Source organism: Stegastes partitus, unplaced genomic scaffold (assembly GCF_000690725.1).
Source record: "Stegastes partitus isolate 25-593 unplaced genomic scaffold, Stegastes_partitus-1.0.2 Scaffold1393, whole genome shotgun sequence".
Classification (NCBI taxonomy): Eukaryota; Metazoa; Chordata; class Actinopteri; family Pomacentridae; genus Stegastes; species Stegastes partitus.
The window spans coordinates 173,882-190,927 of NW_007579124.1; the positions used below are offsets into that span (position 1 = coordinate 173,882).

The 17,046-nt window shown below is 40.4% G+C and overlaps 3 protein-coding genes across 3 annotated transcripts; 1 reads left to right on the plus strand and 2 right to left on the minus strand.

Moving 5' to 3' along the window:
• The first annotated feature begins 241 nt into the window (after window positions 1-241).
• On the plus strand, window positions 242-10,028 carry LOC103370238 (dnaJ homolog subfamily C member 16-like). Its single transcript, XM_008299214.1, has 15 exons — window positions 242-680; window positions 862-928; window positions 1,101-1,246; window positions 1,713-1,888; window positions 3,309-3,493; window positions 3,710-3,814; window positions 4,223-4,381; window positions 4,501-4,631; window positions 4,938-5,115; window positions 5,286-5,468; window positions 5,626-5,702; window positions 5,968-6,048; window positions 6,570-6,659; window positions 8,086-8,256; window positions 8,465-10,028. The coding sequence occupies exons 1-15, from the start codon at window positions 493-495 to the stop codon at window positions 8,952-8,954; spliced, it is 2,427 nt and encodes an 808-aa protein (XP_008297436.1). The 5' UTR covers window positions 242-492; the 3' UTR covers window positions 8,955-10,028.
• LOC103370237 (cytidine deaminase-like) lies at window positions 9,986-12,666 on the minus strand. Its single transcript, XM_008299213.1, has 4 exons — window positions 12,436-12,666; window positions 11,301-11,412; window positions 10,814-10,871; window positions 9,986-10,515 (listed from the first exon to the last, which is right to left on the minus strand). The coding sequence occupies exons 1-4, from the start codon at window positions 12,623-12,625 to the stop codon at window positions 10,375-10,377; spliced, it is 501 nt and encodes a 166-aa protein (XP_008297435.1). The 5' UTR covers window positions 12,626-12,666; the 3' UTR covers window positions 9,986-10,374.
• A 671-nt stretch (window positions 12,667-13,337) lies between these two features.
• Window positions 13,338-16,674, minus strand: LOC103370239 (anionic trypsin-1-like). Its single transcript, XM_008299216.1, has 5 exons — window positions 16,611-16,674; window positions 16,299-16,449; window positions 15,948-16,089; window positions 14,102-14,359; window positions 13,338-13,490 (listed from the first exon to the last, which is right to left on the minus strand). Exons 1-5 carry the CDS (start codon window positions 16,672-16,674, stop codon window positions 13,338-13,340), a joined length of 768 nt encoding a protein of 255 aa, XP_008297438.1.
• Between the last annotated feature and the right edge of the window lie 372 nt (window positions 16,675-17,046).

The window sequence follows — 17,046 nt, forward strand, 5'->3', positions numbered from 1 at the left end:
TGTTCACAAATAGACTAGTCGGCAAATCTATCATAGTTGCACTTTAATGATGTATATTTCTACTGTGCACTTGTTATCTTACAAAAGTCTACATATTATTGCAATTTCATTTATTATTTTTGATTAACCGCAAATTTCTTTTGAACTATATCCCTCTAACAATTGCAGTACTTTAGGGATTTTAAAAAAGGGGGCTTTGGCGGATTTTATATTGAAAGATGCAACCGGAAGCTCTGTGTTTCACTGCTGGAGTGACACCAATGGTTTGCTAATGTCCATCATTTGCTAGAAAAAATAATGGCCTCGTCGTATTAAAACACTAGTATGTCGTCTGTACTCCAACTTTGCATTGTTGCCGTTAACAGACCCGACCATGTAAGCTCGTAGCTGGGGATATTCGTCTGTTACCGGATAGCTGTGTAGCATTAGTTTACCGGACAGCACGGTAGCTGGCTAACCGACGATAACGTTGGACGAGGACAGCAGCATAAGATGACGGTTCGGAGCAGCAACAGAGATCCTCGGATACGTCCGGCTTTGCTCGCCATCTTTCTGCTCATTTTGAGTAATCATTTGGCGGAATCAGCCTCTGAATATGACCCCTACAAAATCCTGGGTGTCAGCAGGAGTGCCAGTCAAGCAGAGATCAAAAGGGCATACAAGAGCCTGGCCAGGGAATGGTGAGTTACTGAGCAGCCCCAGTCAGTTAGCAGCGCACATCTGACCCCTGAACTGCTGCTGGTTTATCACTTAACCCATCACAAGCTGGTCTAATTCAAAAAATGTGACACAGAGAACCTTACTAAACCCTACGTGAACCTAATGGTGATTTATGATGTCACCCATTGGCTTTTTTTTTAGGCACCCAGATAAGAACAAGGACCCGAAAGCTGAGGACATGTTCATCAAGATTTCTAAGTCCTACGAGGTGAGTGAAAATGCATCACAATAGATTATCTGCTGTATTTCATGTAAAATGAGCTGACAACTTTCCCTTCCTTATGATCAGTTTCACTTTCTCTATCATGATCCCTTCCTCAGATTCTAACATTAATATAAAAATCCTCTTCATTCTTCCTTTCATTCTCTTTCGTGCACAGATTCTGTCCAACGAGGAGCGAAGGTCCAACTTTGACCGCTATGGGCAGATGGATGAAAACCAGCCCTTCGGACACTCGCAGCATCACGGTTTCCGCAGCTTTCACAACAGTTTCTACTTTGATGAGTCTTTTTTCCATTTCCCCAGGTAGCTTATGTTCAAACAGGCCTCTTCTTCTGAATCTCATCCCAAATAAATGTTGTCATGAATATGTTTTTCTCAGAATTTTGCTGTTTGTTGCCCATAGTATGTGGTATAATATGGACTCTTCCTTATGTTTGCTTTTGGACCCTGACACTCATGGTAGTAGAACCAAAACATACAATACATACAGTGCAATAGTGAGAGTCATGTGAAAAAATAAGTGCATTCCTTGAAAATGTTTTGCTTTCTTGACACATGTGGACAAGCAAACACTTGATCCTCTATGAAACAGTACTGTTCTTGTTATCCTTTTTGCTACGTTGTTTTTGAGGACAATCTCTACCTCTACCCAGTATGAACACCAACACAGACAAAAGATTACAGTTTAGGCAGTTTTGTCTCAGACCATGTCCTGATTGGAGCCTGTAAACTAAAAACACTCTGTACTCTGCTTCCAATCCTCCTCCAGGTCCAGGGACTTTGCAGACAGCAAGTACATGCTTCACCACGCACAGTTTAACAGTGATGTCCTTCCAGACAGCCACAAGAGACCCTACCTGATCAAAGTGACCTCTGAGTGGTGCTTTGCATGTATCCATATTGAGCCTGTGTGGAAGGAGACGGTGCAGGAACTGGAGCCTCTGGGTGAGACTGTTTTCACTTAAAGTCTCATACACACTCCCAGGCTAGTTTTCCTAACAGCATCACCACGTAAGGTTGGTGTTTGCACAGTTGCAGGTCATTAGGAGAGACCTAACTAACTGTAGAGATGCTTTACAGAGAGCCAGACTTTTTTTTTTTTTTTTTTTTTTAATTATTGATCAGGCTTTATTTGTTCTTCTTAGTTCCTTAGAACAAAGTGTAAAGCCAAGGAAGGAATTCAACCCTATGCAATTGTTTTCTGACACCGGAGATGAGTTGTTGATAAGTTATTCCTGCTAATTAAAAGTACTGCGACCCTGTGATCATTCAGTGCTCTCATAACATTTCCTGCTTATTCATAAACCTCCTTGCACTTTACTATGCCTGAACTGTTTTCTTGAATTTATTGTTTTAGCATTAATTACTTTTTTGGTCATTTTCTTTTTACTTTTTTGGTCATTTTCTAGCAAAACTCTTCAACAGTCATAACTGCACTCTAACATGCTAAATCCTCCACAATACTGATTATTTGTTAAGTTTGTCTGCGGTCAGTAGCTAATTGTGTCTTTAGAGCTTTTTACACAGAAAACAGCTGCCTGATGTGACAGGAAGTAGAAGTTAATGAGTGTGAACTAAAACACTACACTTACAGACTTTAAAACCAAAAAAAAAAACATCTAAAAGATGCTGAGCTGCTGCTTAGAAGAGAGTCAGGTGGTGATTTTTCTGGATTTGTCATTCTGAGCAGCACCTTGTCTTTGCAACAAGTAATATGACCCACTGCTCAAATGAAATATTGATAAGTTTAGCTTTAAGTGGGATATTTAGCACATCTCAAATGCAGAGTGTTCAAATCAAAAGAAGAAAACTTGTTTCAATGCTGCTTTTTCTAATAATTTTCAAAGCCAGGCTCTGGTTTATTTTTTTCTATTGCTGTGGTTTTTACAGTGGTGAGAATACACAGGATCCTTTAAGACACTAAAAACAGATCTATGCATCTTTTATGAACGCTGTCATCAGGCAGTTGCTCACTGATTTCAAAGACTCAAGTAAAAATCCCACAGCGTGGAGTGGTTCCTCTTAGAGACTTCAAGAGTCTCGTCTTTAGAGCTTCACAGTGGCTGTTTAATAAAAGTGAGAATTCCCCCTAAAATATCATTCACTTATATCACCTAATTCCCTTCTTAATCTAAATGGGAGCATTGTGAACTTTAGCCATATTTTCTTCCACATGCACATTCTGATATCCATCTTTGGAAGACAGCTCTCTGTGTTTGTTGGAACGTTTATCCTCTGAAATTACTGCAATTGCACGATTCTACCAATTCTGTTTTAGGGTGTATTTTTTACATTTTGCAAGAGAGGCTGTGCTTTACTCCACTGTGCCAGGTCTGATAGCAGGCTACTGTTATTGTTAAACCAGGTGTGGGCATTGGCATCGTGGACCTGGGCTATGAGCGTCGCCTTGCCAACCAGCTGGGTGCTCACCGTGTTCCCTCCATCATTGGGCTTGTGAACGGAAGGGTGACCTTCTTCCACCAGGCTGTAGTTCGGGAGCACCTGCGACAGTTTGTTGAAGACCTGCTGCCTCAGAAACTGGTGGAGAAGGTAACCACAGCTGACATAAATATATCACTGCTACATGTGTGCTATCATTAGTTGATTTTAGGGACTGGTAAGAGCTTATAAATTGTAAATGTGATTATGGTGACCTGTTTACACACTGGATTGCAGTGGTTGATAACATTGCTCTTCAGATAGCAGACTGTAGTCTTATTTAACAGGACGACACTTTTTTAAAACAATTTTTTATTGTTTTTCCAGATCACCGATAACAACTACCTGGCTTTTCTCGATAGCTGGCATGGTGAAAATAAACCCAGTCTTCTCTTGTTTGACCAAGTTCCTGTTGTTCCCCTGCTCTACAAGGTAAGACATGCACAGATATACATGCATGAACTCAAGCAGTTGGGGCACTAATTAGAATAAATATTTCAGTAGTAAACAGAGAGATAGTTTATATTCACAGATCTGGAGCTGAGGACTTTTTTGCCCTAGGACACGAGAGCAAATAAATGAGACTCCGACTGCAACTACAGAGGCATCTGTTTGAGCAGCTCTTTCTGCTGTTTTTTTTATTTTGCTAATGCATTTATATGTCCTCCTTTATTACACTGAATCGCACAGTTTCAATGAATATATTGTGCACCGTAGATGGTTAGAGCGATTTGAGACTTACAGTGATGACATAATAAAAGCAGCTATCATTTTTGCCATGAACTCTTCTTTATTGTATTTGCTTTTGGAGGGCTCTCATCTTCCCACTTCACTCTCCAGTTAACAGCATTCGCCTTCAGAAATTATGTGCGCTTCGGCTTCGTGGACCAGGGCGAGACACACAACAGTCGCCTCCTGCGGCAGTTCAACATAAACACGTACGCTCCCACCATGCTGCTGTTTAAGGAGGACACAGAGAAGCCTGTTGACATCATTCAGGTACACCCTGCAAAACCTGCTGCATTATTATGATACTAATCAAACGTTCTCTCCTGTTAGGTGAGAAAATTCTGGCTAGATATAACTCCTTCACACCCCTTCATATATCTCTCCCTTAGGCCAGAGGGATGAAAAGACAAATCATGGACGAGTTTGTGTCCAACAACAAGTTCCTGCAGGTGCCACGATTGGTCAGCCAGCAGCTTTTTGATGAGCTATGTCCCGTAAAGCAGTTCCACCGACGGAGGAAGTAAGACATTTTGTGAGAAGTTTTGGTAGCTAATGGTCCTGTACTTAATATTTTCCCTAAATTAAACTCCTCCTTGCCTCTCCCTCTTTTTATCCACTTCTGCTCAAGTCATATAAAAGGAAAATACGCTGAATGCAGTCTAACAGATGTTGAATTTGACTTTTAAGAGCATATAACAACTGTAAGAAGCTGAAATCCAAACAGAATAGTTGGACAAGCATTATTTTGGATGTCCCAGTGAATTGTTGTGTTGTTTAGTTATGCAAGACCGCTGCAGCAGGTGAATTGACGGTGATCGGTTTGCAGGTACTGTGTGCTGCTAATCACAGGGGAGGACCAAGCCTTCCTTCCAGGAAATAAGGCCTTCCTGGACTTTGCCACAACTAATAAAAAAGAGGTGCTACGGTTTGCATACGTCTACCAGCGTCACCAGCAGCCTCTCTGTCAGGCGCTGCTCCTCAACCAGGCTGCACTCTCATCTCAGGTCAGGGGTCAAAACATGCACAGCATGATCAGTGAAACAAACTTTTAAAACCAGAATGCACAGAAGTGGAGGTTGTATCAGATTTTTTCTGTGTCAGATTACGGATATGTGCTGTAAGATCCTGCAGCGCCTCGGTTTACAGTAAAAGGGCTCTTTAATAACACTGACAGGTGGTGATTCTGGAGAGGCGGAGCCAGGCTGGTAAGGTCCTGTACCGCTCTGTGAGTGGAGGCTGGAACGGCAGCGAAGAAGACAAGTATCGCCTCCACGAGCAGCTGGAGCTCCTTCAGAAAGATCCCACCTATCTGACCTCAGATGCCACCTTGCCAGAGCTCAACAACGAGATGGCCCCTGTAAGTCGCAGCAGACACACACTCAGCAAAGCTTTCAGACTGCTATGCTGGTTCTGCACTGACACGGACACAGTCGTCTGAGGGTGAGCTTGTTTGAACTGCAATGTTTTTTGAACTAACATCACTGTTTTTTCTGTCTTTTTGATCCCCTCACCAGATTTTTATTATTCAGTGGATGAATGCTGCTTATGATTATATCATTCAAATCTATGATGACCTTCTCTACTCAAACTGGTAAGACAATACTCACCCAGGAAGCCTGCAGAATTTCATGCATAGAGAGAGAATCATGCAATGCTTTTTGCTGTTATTTTTGAAATCAAATCAAAAGCTGAATCATGCTTCTGCATTAAGATCAAAGTGTACTTTGTGGAGGCTGTGTACGTACTTACCTAACGTGTCCCATCACAGGTGTGATGGCAACATGAAGACTACAAGCTGTGCTTTATATTTTCTTGTGCATCTTTCAATAACAACGAGTGTTATTTATTTCTTCAAGGCGAGAGATGATGCCCATCCTGTCCTTGATCTTCTCAGCTCTCTTCATTCTTTTTGGCACTGTCATCATTCAGGCATTCAGGTGAGAGAGCCGTGACAGTTTTCCAGCACATTCATTTTCATCAAATGCCTAAACATTTGACCTAAAACGACTTAAACCCTCTAAACCTCAAGTAGCGCCTGTGCTCCTGTTTTATTTTAACTCACTGTGGGCTAATTTTTTGCTGCAGTATAAAGTCTGGTCACCTCTATGGAAAAAGCACAATCACAGCTAGAGGCAGAGAGAATTCAAACATTTGTCTTTTGTGCAGTTTGTTATTAGACTGTTCATCTGCTGAATTGCTAATGACTTTATGGCTGTGCTGAGGAGCATAGAATTTATTTTCAATTTATTTTATTTATTTTTTTAAAAACTTCTTAAACTTAATCATACCATCTATATCTACAATGGAAATTTGTTGTGTAGCGTTTATCGGTCTTTAAAAATGTTACCTGATTATTCTCTCCACTGAAGCCAAACACTGGCTGCATAGCATTGTCCCAAAGTGAAATCAGAGCTTTTGGTGTCCAAACTAATGATTCCTTTCTTTGGCGTATTTTCAGTGAGCCAGGTGAGAGCAAACCCCGACAACCGAAGCCAAAGGAGCAAACACAAACTGAGAATGATGCATCAAACAGAACAAGTACCTCGAGGTAATGCAGTAACATTATACAAACACAAGATGGAAACAGAATTCTTTGACCAAAGGATTTTAACAGATCAGCAGCCAAAACCTGTCTCACATGGACATTTTGCTCCACCGTAGAGGGGAGATACTAACAGTGTGGTTACTGGATACTGAAAATGGCTGTCTAAATGATGTTTTTTACAACACGTTTTGTAGTTCAGTGGTAGTGTATCTAACTTACAGAAAGATGTGGGGATTGTTGGTTTGATTGGTAATTAAACAGAACCCAATAGTGTACTGTTTATGAATTCATATTTTCTCAGACCAATGCAGCCCAAACATATCTAAAAAAAAGAAAAAATAGTACAGAAGCATATCAAAGGTTTTCCAAAAAACCAATTGGCCTCCAACTGACCACGATTCTTTACAACTGGCTGATGCATGCTGCTTTGCTGTAAAGCTTAGATTTTGAATTTTTCACCACGTCTTTGTATTACTTTTGCTCTTTTATGTGATATTTTAGACTCATGAGGTCTTAGTTGCCTTTTGGCACACGTCTGACCCAACCTGCAGATACAATAAGCGTCGCACATATTTTCCGTACATGTCCTCTGTGTGCATATAAATGATTTGTTTGAAACCTTTTGTTGGTTAGTTTAATTGTTTGTTTCTTGATGTTACCGGCAATCCCGAGGCGTACAAGTTAGTCACCCCACTGATTTACAAATGATGCGACTGTAGACAGATCATATTATATTGGTTTATATTAGTGATGCATGATATAAAAATTTCTGGCCGATACCGATATTTGATATTAAGATTTCTGATATCGCCGATAACCGATATTACCGATGTCGATATTCATTTTTGTTCACACTGAAAAATTAGCATCACTAAACACTGTGAGAACCTTAAAACTGTTCAAAAGAAGCCCATACCAAATTAGACCACATAGTCTTCTTTATTACATAACAAAAGTAAAACGTATTTAAACATGTTTTAACATATTTAACGTTCAAGTCCAGGACTGTTTAAGTAAAAACATCTGTGAAATAGCAGCAATATCAAATGTAGAGACGAAGGTGCTAATGTTAGAAAATCATCGGTTTTTCACATCGGCTAAATTTGTTCATTGGTCCGATACCAATATATCGGAAAAAACACTAATGTTGGCCAATACCGATGTGGTCGCCGATATATCTAGTTTATATATATTAAACATTTTGCAAATTTGTAAGCAGTTTCACTTTGTGGGTCTATTGTATATCCACTTTGACACTGAGATGGACATTTGAGAAAATGTGTCAGCTGTTTTTTGACTAAATTCTTGACATGGGACATTGTCTGTGTAGCTGTTATGGACAGGATTCAGAATCACACAAACATAATTGACACTTTTCTGTGCTCCTATTAAATTTGCATCCCTCTGTCTTTCTCATCGGTCCATGCAGCCGTCCTCCAAAGAAAGACTTTGTGGAAGTGACAGAGCTGACAGACATCACATACATAAGTAACCTGGTGAAGCTGAGGCCTGGCCACATCAATGTTGTACTGGTGCTCACCAATGTTTCCAAGAATGCTTTGCTCAGGAAATTTGCCAAGGAGGTTTTCTCTTTCTCTGGGTAAGTCTCAACGTATAGCATTGTGCATGTTTTATTGTTTATTTATTTGTACATATTTTAAAAGAAAGCCTTTTTGCATGTAATATAAATATCGACCTGAGTCATGGAGAAATATTAAGTGCTTTAGTGTTTATATGGTCTACTACGATCCCCTGATGGCATTTATTTCCACGCATCAATGCTAACCCTCTTGGCTTCTTACCCACAGAACTCAGACCCTCCACTTCTCCTTCCTCAACGCTGATAAGCACCGCCACTGGATGCCATCGCTCCTTCGCTCAGCCAGTGACGCTGCATGGAGTGAGAGCCATTCGGATGACGACGAGGAGTCTTCAGACTACTCTGGCCATGTCCTGGCCCTCAACGGCTACAAGAAATATTTCTGCATCTTTAGACCCGTCTTCACAGGAGACGACCCCAACGACTCATCATCTGAGACCTCATCCACCTCTGACAGGAGAAAGTCCCGCTCCAGGTCCAGGTCTAGCTCCCACTCTCGATCCCGATCCCATTCCAGGGAGGACAGGGCCGGATCCAAGAGAGGCTCCAGCAGGGCCACTCACATAGAAGTTCATCACAAGCTTGACAGGCTGGGACTGTGGATGGAGAGGCTAATGGAGGGGACCCTGCCCAGATTACAGGTCCCTGCATGGCCCGCACTTGACGATACCGCCAACAACTCCTTCACAGAGAGCTGAGGTCAAAGTAAGAAAAGTTACACTTTGCGGTCTTGCCTCCTGCTTAAATAATTTAGCACGAAAGCTGCAGAGCGATGTTGCAGTTTTCAAATAACTATTTAGGTATTCTTTCGCAGTTTAGGTTGCCACTGAACTGTTGCAGCCCGTTTACAGAATGTCCTATTTTAACCGTTAGTGTGGAGCAGATGGATATTGATTATTTAGAGAAGTCAACACATACACACACTCAGGTGGTGGGTGTTGTTAGCAACAAACTACACCTTTCAAAAGAGTGTTGCGATTGCATAATGCAAATTTTCATATTGCTTTATTTGTCCACATTAACATCCACGTAGAGTCGGTATGCATCATGGCACAGACGTCGGCTGTTTGGCTGTTGTTAGCTCTGTGTGCCATCAATGTGTGAGCACCTCAAATTAACACCAGGCCCATGTGTTATTATCCTCTCCTTTAACTGCTGTCTCTATGCATTCATTAGGTGACGTCATAGAGCATGGGAAAACCATCATGTTTTGTTGCTATTTTTGCTCTACTTCATACTTTAAACCACATAAAGCATCTAGCTTCAAGCCTGAACACATCTTTACAATTGACAGCCGTCTATACAGTTTGATGTTTAGGATTATAAGTGAGTGGTACTTAGAAATCGAACTATGCCTTTTTGCCTTGTTTATAACTTCTCGATTGGGGCAGATTTTGACCTTTTCTCTTTTTTTAAATTCTCTGCAGTTTTCCGAATCAGGGAAAAAACAATAAATCCGATATTATACTGTAAACCACAGCAAATGCTAATGCATGGAATTAGTAGACCAAAAATCACTAATAAATGAGTAGTAAATTGACACTGGCATTTTTTATGTTTCACCTCCTCTGTTGTATCCCCTCTCCCTTTAATTTAATAATGTGCTGCTTCACAGTTTGCAGTATACTGCAACTCAAAGTAATATTTTTTTTTTTCTTGTGTGTCCTTTTGAATTTCCTTTATGTCCAAATCTAACTGTAAGAAATGAAATGTGACTATTAAAAGAAACTCCTTTTTAAAGCTGTTTATTTATTAAAATGTGTGGATAAGTATGACTGGCGTTGATATTTTGTCATTTTTCCCCACACGCTTCTTTAAACTAATACATTTCTTTTTTCTTGTTTTGTAAATCTACATAAACAGCATTGAGCATGATAAAGTACATAAATAGCTCACTAATGAATCTTTACAATTAATTTACCAGACTTTGCATTTATTAAAATTTCAATGTAGATAAAATCAATTTAAACATGACACTGTTAACAATTAGTAGATAACACAGGAACAAATATTTACCATAAATATAAACTTCTGCTCAGCATGTACATGAAACACAGTATGTGTCGAGGCGATTCAAACAGCTAACACTTGTATGTGTTTTTGTACTAGTACGCGGGCTCAGTACTCGTTAGGAATGTCAAACACTTTTTCCATGGACATGTCTTCGGGGCCGAAGGAGACGGGCAGCAGCTCGTCCACAGTCATCTTCCTGTACAAACCATCAGGCTTTGATAGGTACACGTCCCAATTGGACCCAAACTGTGAAAAGAAAGAAACTGATTACAGTAGTTAAACTCTCACACTGAGACAGCACATGGGATATTGAAGCGTCAGACTCGGAGCTTCTTGTTAATAGGAAACTAGCACCTACTAATGTGTTACCCAGGCAAGTACAAAACTGTGTAAATATTGCTTACCACCTGTTTCTTGGAGTGACTAAGTCCAGTTAAAAAAAATAAATAATTACACTCTCCGTAACAGAGAGATGGAGACTATATTCACTTGAAAGTAATAAAAAAAAAAAAAACTACTAAAGCAAGACAAGCAGAGATAATACCTCTCTCATGACCTGCCTGCAGCCACCACATGGGGAGATAAAATGGTCTTTCAGGTCACTGCAAAGAACATATGAGGAAGAATGTAGCAGAGAAAACAAAAGACTTGAAGAAGCAAACAGTCACTTGCTGGTGCAGCTCATATTTATTACATCTGGGGAAATATATGTCAAAGTTAGAAACAAATCCCTTTTCGTCTGTGTACGATCTGTTCCATTCAGTTTTCTTTCAAAGCTAATACAGTTATCATCCCAAGAGGGTAATAGAAAGGCCATAAGTGCTGCTGCTTATTTAGGTACAGTCAGTTGATTGCTGCTTGACAGAAACCCTGCCCTGAATCAGTTTGATTAAGTTTTACGTGCAAGAAGGAACGTAATGTGAAGTGAGTCATGGTTTGGTAAGTGTTGACTGTGCAAGGCCGGGATGGATGCCGGCGTCTTAAGAAATACGGAAAACTTTTCAGATTGCAGTGTGAGAAGCACATGTTACCTGGCAATTGCAATAGCCTTGAAACTTCTGTAGCCTTCTGACACAGCCTTTGAGATGGCAGTCCTTTCAGCGCACACTCCAAGATTGTTGCATGCATTTTCCACATTGCAACCTGCCGGAGACACAAGTACAGACATGGGATAAATACGTAGAATTTTGTATGTGCTGCAAAAAAAAGAGGCCTTTTCGCCTTTTCAAGGGGCTGCATATTTACTTCCTCTGGCCAAACCAAATAGTTGCTCAATAGGTCTTTGCACTCAGCTGTTTGCTAGCTGTTTGTCCCCCCCAGGCATTTCTGCTGAGGGACACGTGACTTGCCTCGCTTTGTACAGCGACAGCAGTTGTGTCTTTGCTTTTCTGTTGACAGTGATCTGACATCCCTGCCAGTGTATACAGTGCTGTTGACGCAACTGATGCCGTGACAAAAGGTCACCTTAACTCACGGGAAAGGCAAGATTTGTCCCTCCGGAGAAATGCGATTTGATTCAGTCAACGGGAATAAAAAAAATAATAATAATTTTGGTGAGGATTTAATGATGGTTAGCTGCAAAGCAACATGTTAAACATAAACCTTTAGTGCAGTGATTCGAACTCTCGGGTAATTATTAACTTAATGCAGGGTGTCCAATCCTGGTCCTCGAGAGCCCCTATCCGGCATGTTTTAGATGTTTCTCTCTTCCAGCACACCGGATTCACATGATCAGGATCGTTATCAAGCTTCTGCAGAAGCCTGATAACGATCCTGATCATGTGAATCTAAAACATCTAAAACATCTAAAACATCTAAAACATGCTGGATAGGGGCTCTCGAGGACCAGGATTGGACACCCCTGACTTAATGTATCAAAATAAAACTCAGATCAAGTCACTGTACAATTTTCCTGTGCTGTAATTTGAGACTTTCATCATACTAATGAAATTCTCTAACATATGTAATTTTTTCAAACAGCAATAGAGCAAGAATAGACTTGACTCCAGTACAAGTTACATAATACTGGTGCTCTCGTGTCTTCTCCACTTTACACTTTAACTGTCTTTTTTTTTTTTTCTTTTTTGGACATATTCCCAAGAAGTCTAATTATTTTCCTAAAACTCTTTTCAATCAACAAGAAACAAAGTTTCACGTGTAACTCACCTGTAAACACACAGTTGTCATGTGTCAGGAGAGCGGCTCCCACTCTGAATTTGCTGTAAGGACAGTAGGCTTGCTTCTTTGCCTCCTGAGACTGATGAATCAGTGTCTGGACTGTTTCTTGGGACAAGTGTCTGGAGCCAGGGTCCTTAACATGCATCACCTCCCTGCTGCTAGACTTGACTCTGTCCATACTTGCTCCTGAGGTTTGTAAAGTTGTTTCTGAGTCTGTGAATGAGTCTGTTGTGGCTCAGCTTTAAATGTGAATGGGACAGAGGGGAAGGGGAGAGGGTGCAGTCACAGCCAATCACTCGCGAGGATGTCAACATGCAGTCAGGCAGGAAGCGGGTGGTGGTTTTTGTTGTTGTCGCTATCCATGAGCAGTTTTGTGCAGGTGTGACATCAAACATTAACAAACAATGAAAAATGTACTTCATCAATTATGATCCTTGTCTGTTACACAGCTTGTTTCTGTTTGACCAGTGGAGAAACGAAGGATTTCAAAGAATAAAATGATGCCGGATGTTAATGTGATCCAGAATTGGTGATATTTTTAACATAACTTTTTAAAAAAACTGTGTCTGATAACTATAAAATTAAAGGTAAATTTAGTCAAACAAACACAACAGACTGTTGGTTTTTTGTTTGTTTGTTTTAAGAATATCTTTTGGTGATATTCAATCAGTGGGAGGAAGAAGATTGTGAGTGCGAGGTGTAAGTTCACAGACTGCACATTCACACTCAGTGGTGTCAAATCCAAGCAATTTAATTTTAGCAAATACATTTGTGTTTATATAAAAGTTCTATATAAAAGACGAAACAAAACATTAAATCCATTGGGTCCATTAGGATCCATTCAAATATTCATCGCAGTCGAGTCTTCTACGAACCAGTCATGAAGAGTCTCATTGGCTGCTCTCGATGACAAGGTTGATCCATGAGAGGTAGTTTCTGACTTTGGTGTAGACTCCGGGGTAGTAAGGAATGGCACAGCTGACGCCCCAAGACACGATGCCTTCAAATTTATTGTTACAGACGAGAGGTCCTCCCGAATCACCCTGAGGAGTGAAAAGCAAAAAAGCATTTTCAGAGGGTTTGTTAAGGCAGTGTGACACATTTTAATCTAAAATTGAAAGATTTAAGATATGGATGGGTGATATATTGGAGGAAAAACCTAAATAAATGAGAGGAGAAACTCGATGAATGCAGATGCTTCCACATAAGTGTGCTGTTTGGGGAGCTTCAGTTACTACGACTGCTCAACTGGCCAGTGTTTCAATCGGAACGGTACCTAAAGCGACGTCTGCACTTAGGTTGACAGCTCGCACGTCAGGGTGAAGATGAAAACGTAAGATGAAAAGTGTATTTTGGACTTTTATTTGTCAGGTGGTCAGAAACATAACTCCAAGTAAACATTGCTGCTACTGTTTGCTTACATTGGCCAACTACATAAGCTGATAGTACGTCACCAGCTTGTTCACATTGTTCCCGTGTTGCCAAAAATAAATAAACTAATGCAGCGTATTAAAATGAATAACTCGGTTGAACTGTTTTTTCCCACTTAAGTGCAAGATTTATATTTAACCTTGATCTTACTGCATCACCTGGACGTGTTTCATTATCTGTGAGAGGCAAAAGAAATGTCTCCCTCCCAGATTTTGGGGCTCACCTGACAGGAGTCTCTCCCTCCAAGAAAAGAGCCAGCACAGATCATGTTTCTCGTGACCCTGAAGGAGTAGAAGTTCCAGCAGTTGGAGAAGAGCTCCACATCCACAGACTTCAGCTCAGGTGACAGTCTACGCCCGTAGGCCCAGGTTACGCCCCAGCCGCTGACTGTACACAGTGTGAAGTCTCTCGGCGGGGGTGAGTTCAGGTCTGGCAAAGATATCGGCTCGACGAGGGCACTGATGATAGCTGGACGCTCCAACTGACCCACACAGAACATAGCCCTCAGTCAGTCATCATAAAAACCTGGTGCTGAAGGTACGGAGCCCCCTGAGTGGCCACAAGATATTTTAACTCGTGGCCATGAGATAAAAATGCGTGACCACGAGTTTCTATCTCGTGGCCACAAGATATTTTACTTTTTTTTCCCTCTATGGCCACTCAGGGGTTCCATACGCTATGCATGTTCTGTTCACAATATTGAACTTTTTTTGTTTGTTTGTTTACTTGTTTTTTTGTTGTTTTTAAAAAAAATTAAATATACGTTTTGCAAGACTATGGGAATGAGCTAGTATCAGCTGGGTATTTAGAGAAAAGGAAGAATTTTACTCCATACTCTAGTACTGGCAAACAAAAATGAAGTTATGTAACAACTGGGATAATCTGCAGAACTGCTGAAGTAATAATGAAAGTGAAGTATTTCAAAGTTGTAATATGGAATCAGAAATACAGAGGGACAGTAAGATTATGAAAAAGCTTTTGGAGAATCTTGAAAAACTCAGATAGAATAATGCAAAAGGTTCTTTCTAATACTGAGGGGAAGCTGAGTAGTTTTAAGAAACTCAAAAAGTGGCTGTAAATGTTGAATAAAGAGAAACTCATTGTCAGTCATGTATGGAGCACAACAACACAGTCATAAAGGACTAGTTTGGCACTAGTTAGCTGCATAGGTGATTTACCGCTACAACTCACAGTCTTGTTTTCTTTCAGTATTTGAGTTGTTGTTGCCTGATTCAACAAGATTACACAGTAAATTGTTACAGTGTTATCAGTTATTGCATTTATAAATGATCTACTCAGCTGTTTATGCAATTGGGCAGTGCACACTGTGAATCAAACAAGACCATAAAGGCCAAAGATAAGAAAAAAAACCCCCAAAAAACAAAATGGTAGCTTACTAAATAAATGGGAAAAAGTTTGTGTCATCTCGCACAGGTTGATTAAACCAACCAGGAAGTTGTGTCACAGTTGCAAAATTGTTGCAGTGCACTGGAACAGTTCCTCTGAACATTAAAAGCAGCGAGTCTCTAAATGACTAATGTTGAAAGAACACTCCGATAGTTTTACTCAGGAACATCTAGTCATGGGTGCTGTGGAAGTAACCCTGATGATGTCAGTATGGGTCACCTCAGCTTGGTGTTTATGAACACAAATTTTAAACAGAAACTCAGGGCGTAGAGTTAGAAAAAAAGGTGCAACTACCAACAGGAACGGCTAAATAAAAGGCACATACATATGCTCCTCGATCATTGATTTGTGTGTCACTTTCACATTTAATGAATTCCGTAGATCACAATATAACACGCAGGCCTTTGAGGAGAAGCGCAAAGGTGAAATTTGACAGTCTTCGTTTTCAAATGTGAATATTGTCACATCGCTGTACACATCTGGTACAGTTTGTTGCTCTTTTTTCATCACATTTTTCATAGTCTGCCACTGAGCTATACAGCAGGATTTATCAGTGTCTGGAACCTAACTAGTGCCTGTAATCCACTCAACCAAAATCATAAGATTTACTTATTACCTTCCTCAAAACACAACCCTTTGTCACATTCCACACGGTTCCTTACCTTTATCAGCATGATATCATTGTCAAGCGTCCAGTAACTGTAATCGTGGTGTTTGATGACCAAGGAGACGTTAAATATCTGCTCATAGCCCTCCTCCCTGACGATGCTGTGCTCACTCAGGACCACTTTTAACATGCGACTCCTACAACAGCACAGAGCCAAGATATTTAAGGTTTTTCACTATTGATCAGACAATCTATCACTGTTTGCTGCTCAACTAATTACGACATTTGAAACAAAAAAAACCCAAATATTCTTTTTAGTTTACAGCTTTGAGACTTGAATGCAACGTGCTCCATTGGCTTCAGTGGAAGTGCAGCAAAAATGTGGTGTAGCACTGCAGGAACTTACGGCCTCCAGCAGTGGGCAGCAGACACCACCCACTGTGGGCGGATGAGGGTGCCTCCACAGAAGTGGGAGTTGGCGAACCAGAGGGAGGCTTGATACTTGATGGAGTAAGGTGGTACCACTCCACCCCCGACGATTCGCTTCCCGTACACACCTGAGTGCAGAGGAGGAGGAGGTTATATACCCAGATACAGAGAGGATTATGTCAAAGAACCTGTTCATAAAAGAAAGATGGCTTCTTATTCTGTCAAAAAGTCAGTATTCAAAAGACTTCGTGTGATTGTATTGTCTGCAGTCAATGCCATTGTATCTCACCTGTCAGGAAAACAACAAGCAGGAAGAACAGTAAGAAGTGGCACGATGGAGCCAGATTCATCATAGTCACTACTGAAAAAACATCATAAAAAAATAATCAAGATAGTCAGTGTCACAGGTCTTATCATGGTAGAAAATGTCCCGTATAGCAGGAAAGAAAGACTTAATAAATCCATGCATTCTACTACCCTTATGTTTACATACGTACGTAATATAAAGAAATGTAGTGGGTAAGAGTTTATAAATTTAACTTCATCTTCAGACAATATTTTAGGTTCTGGTTATTGCTTGTTTGTTTGTTTTTCTTTTTTTATGTTTTATATTCTCCTTTTTGTCTTTATTATACTGTGACATGTCTGAAATACAAAATAAAATAAAATAAAAACATTAAAAACATAACATAACAACAACACAACAGCAAGCTACACCACCAGTT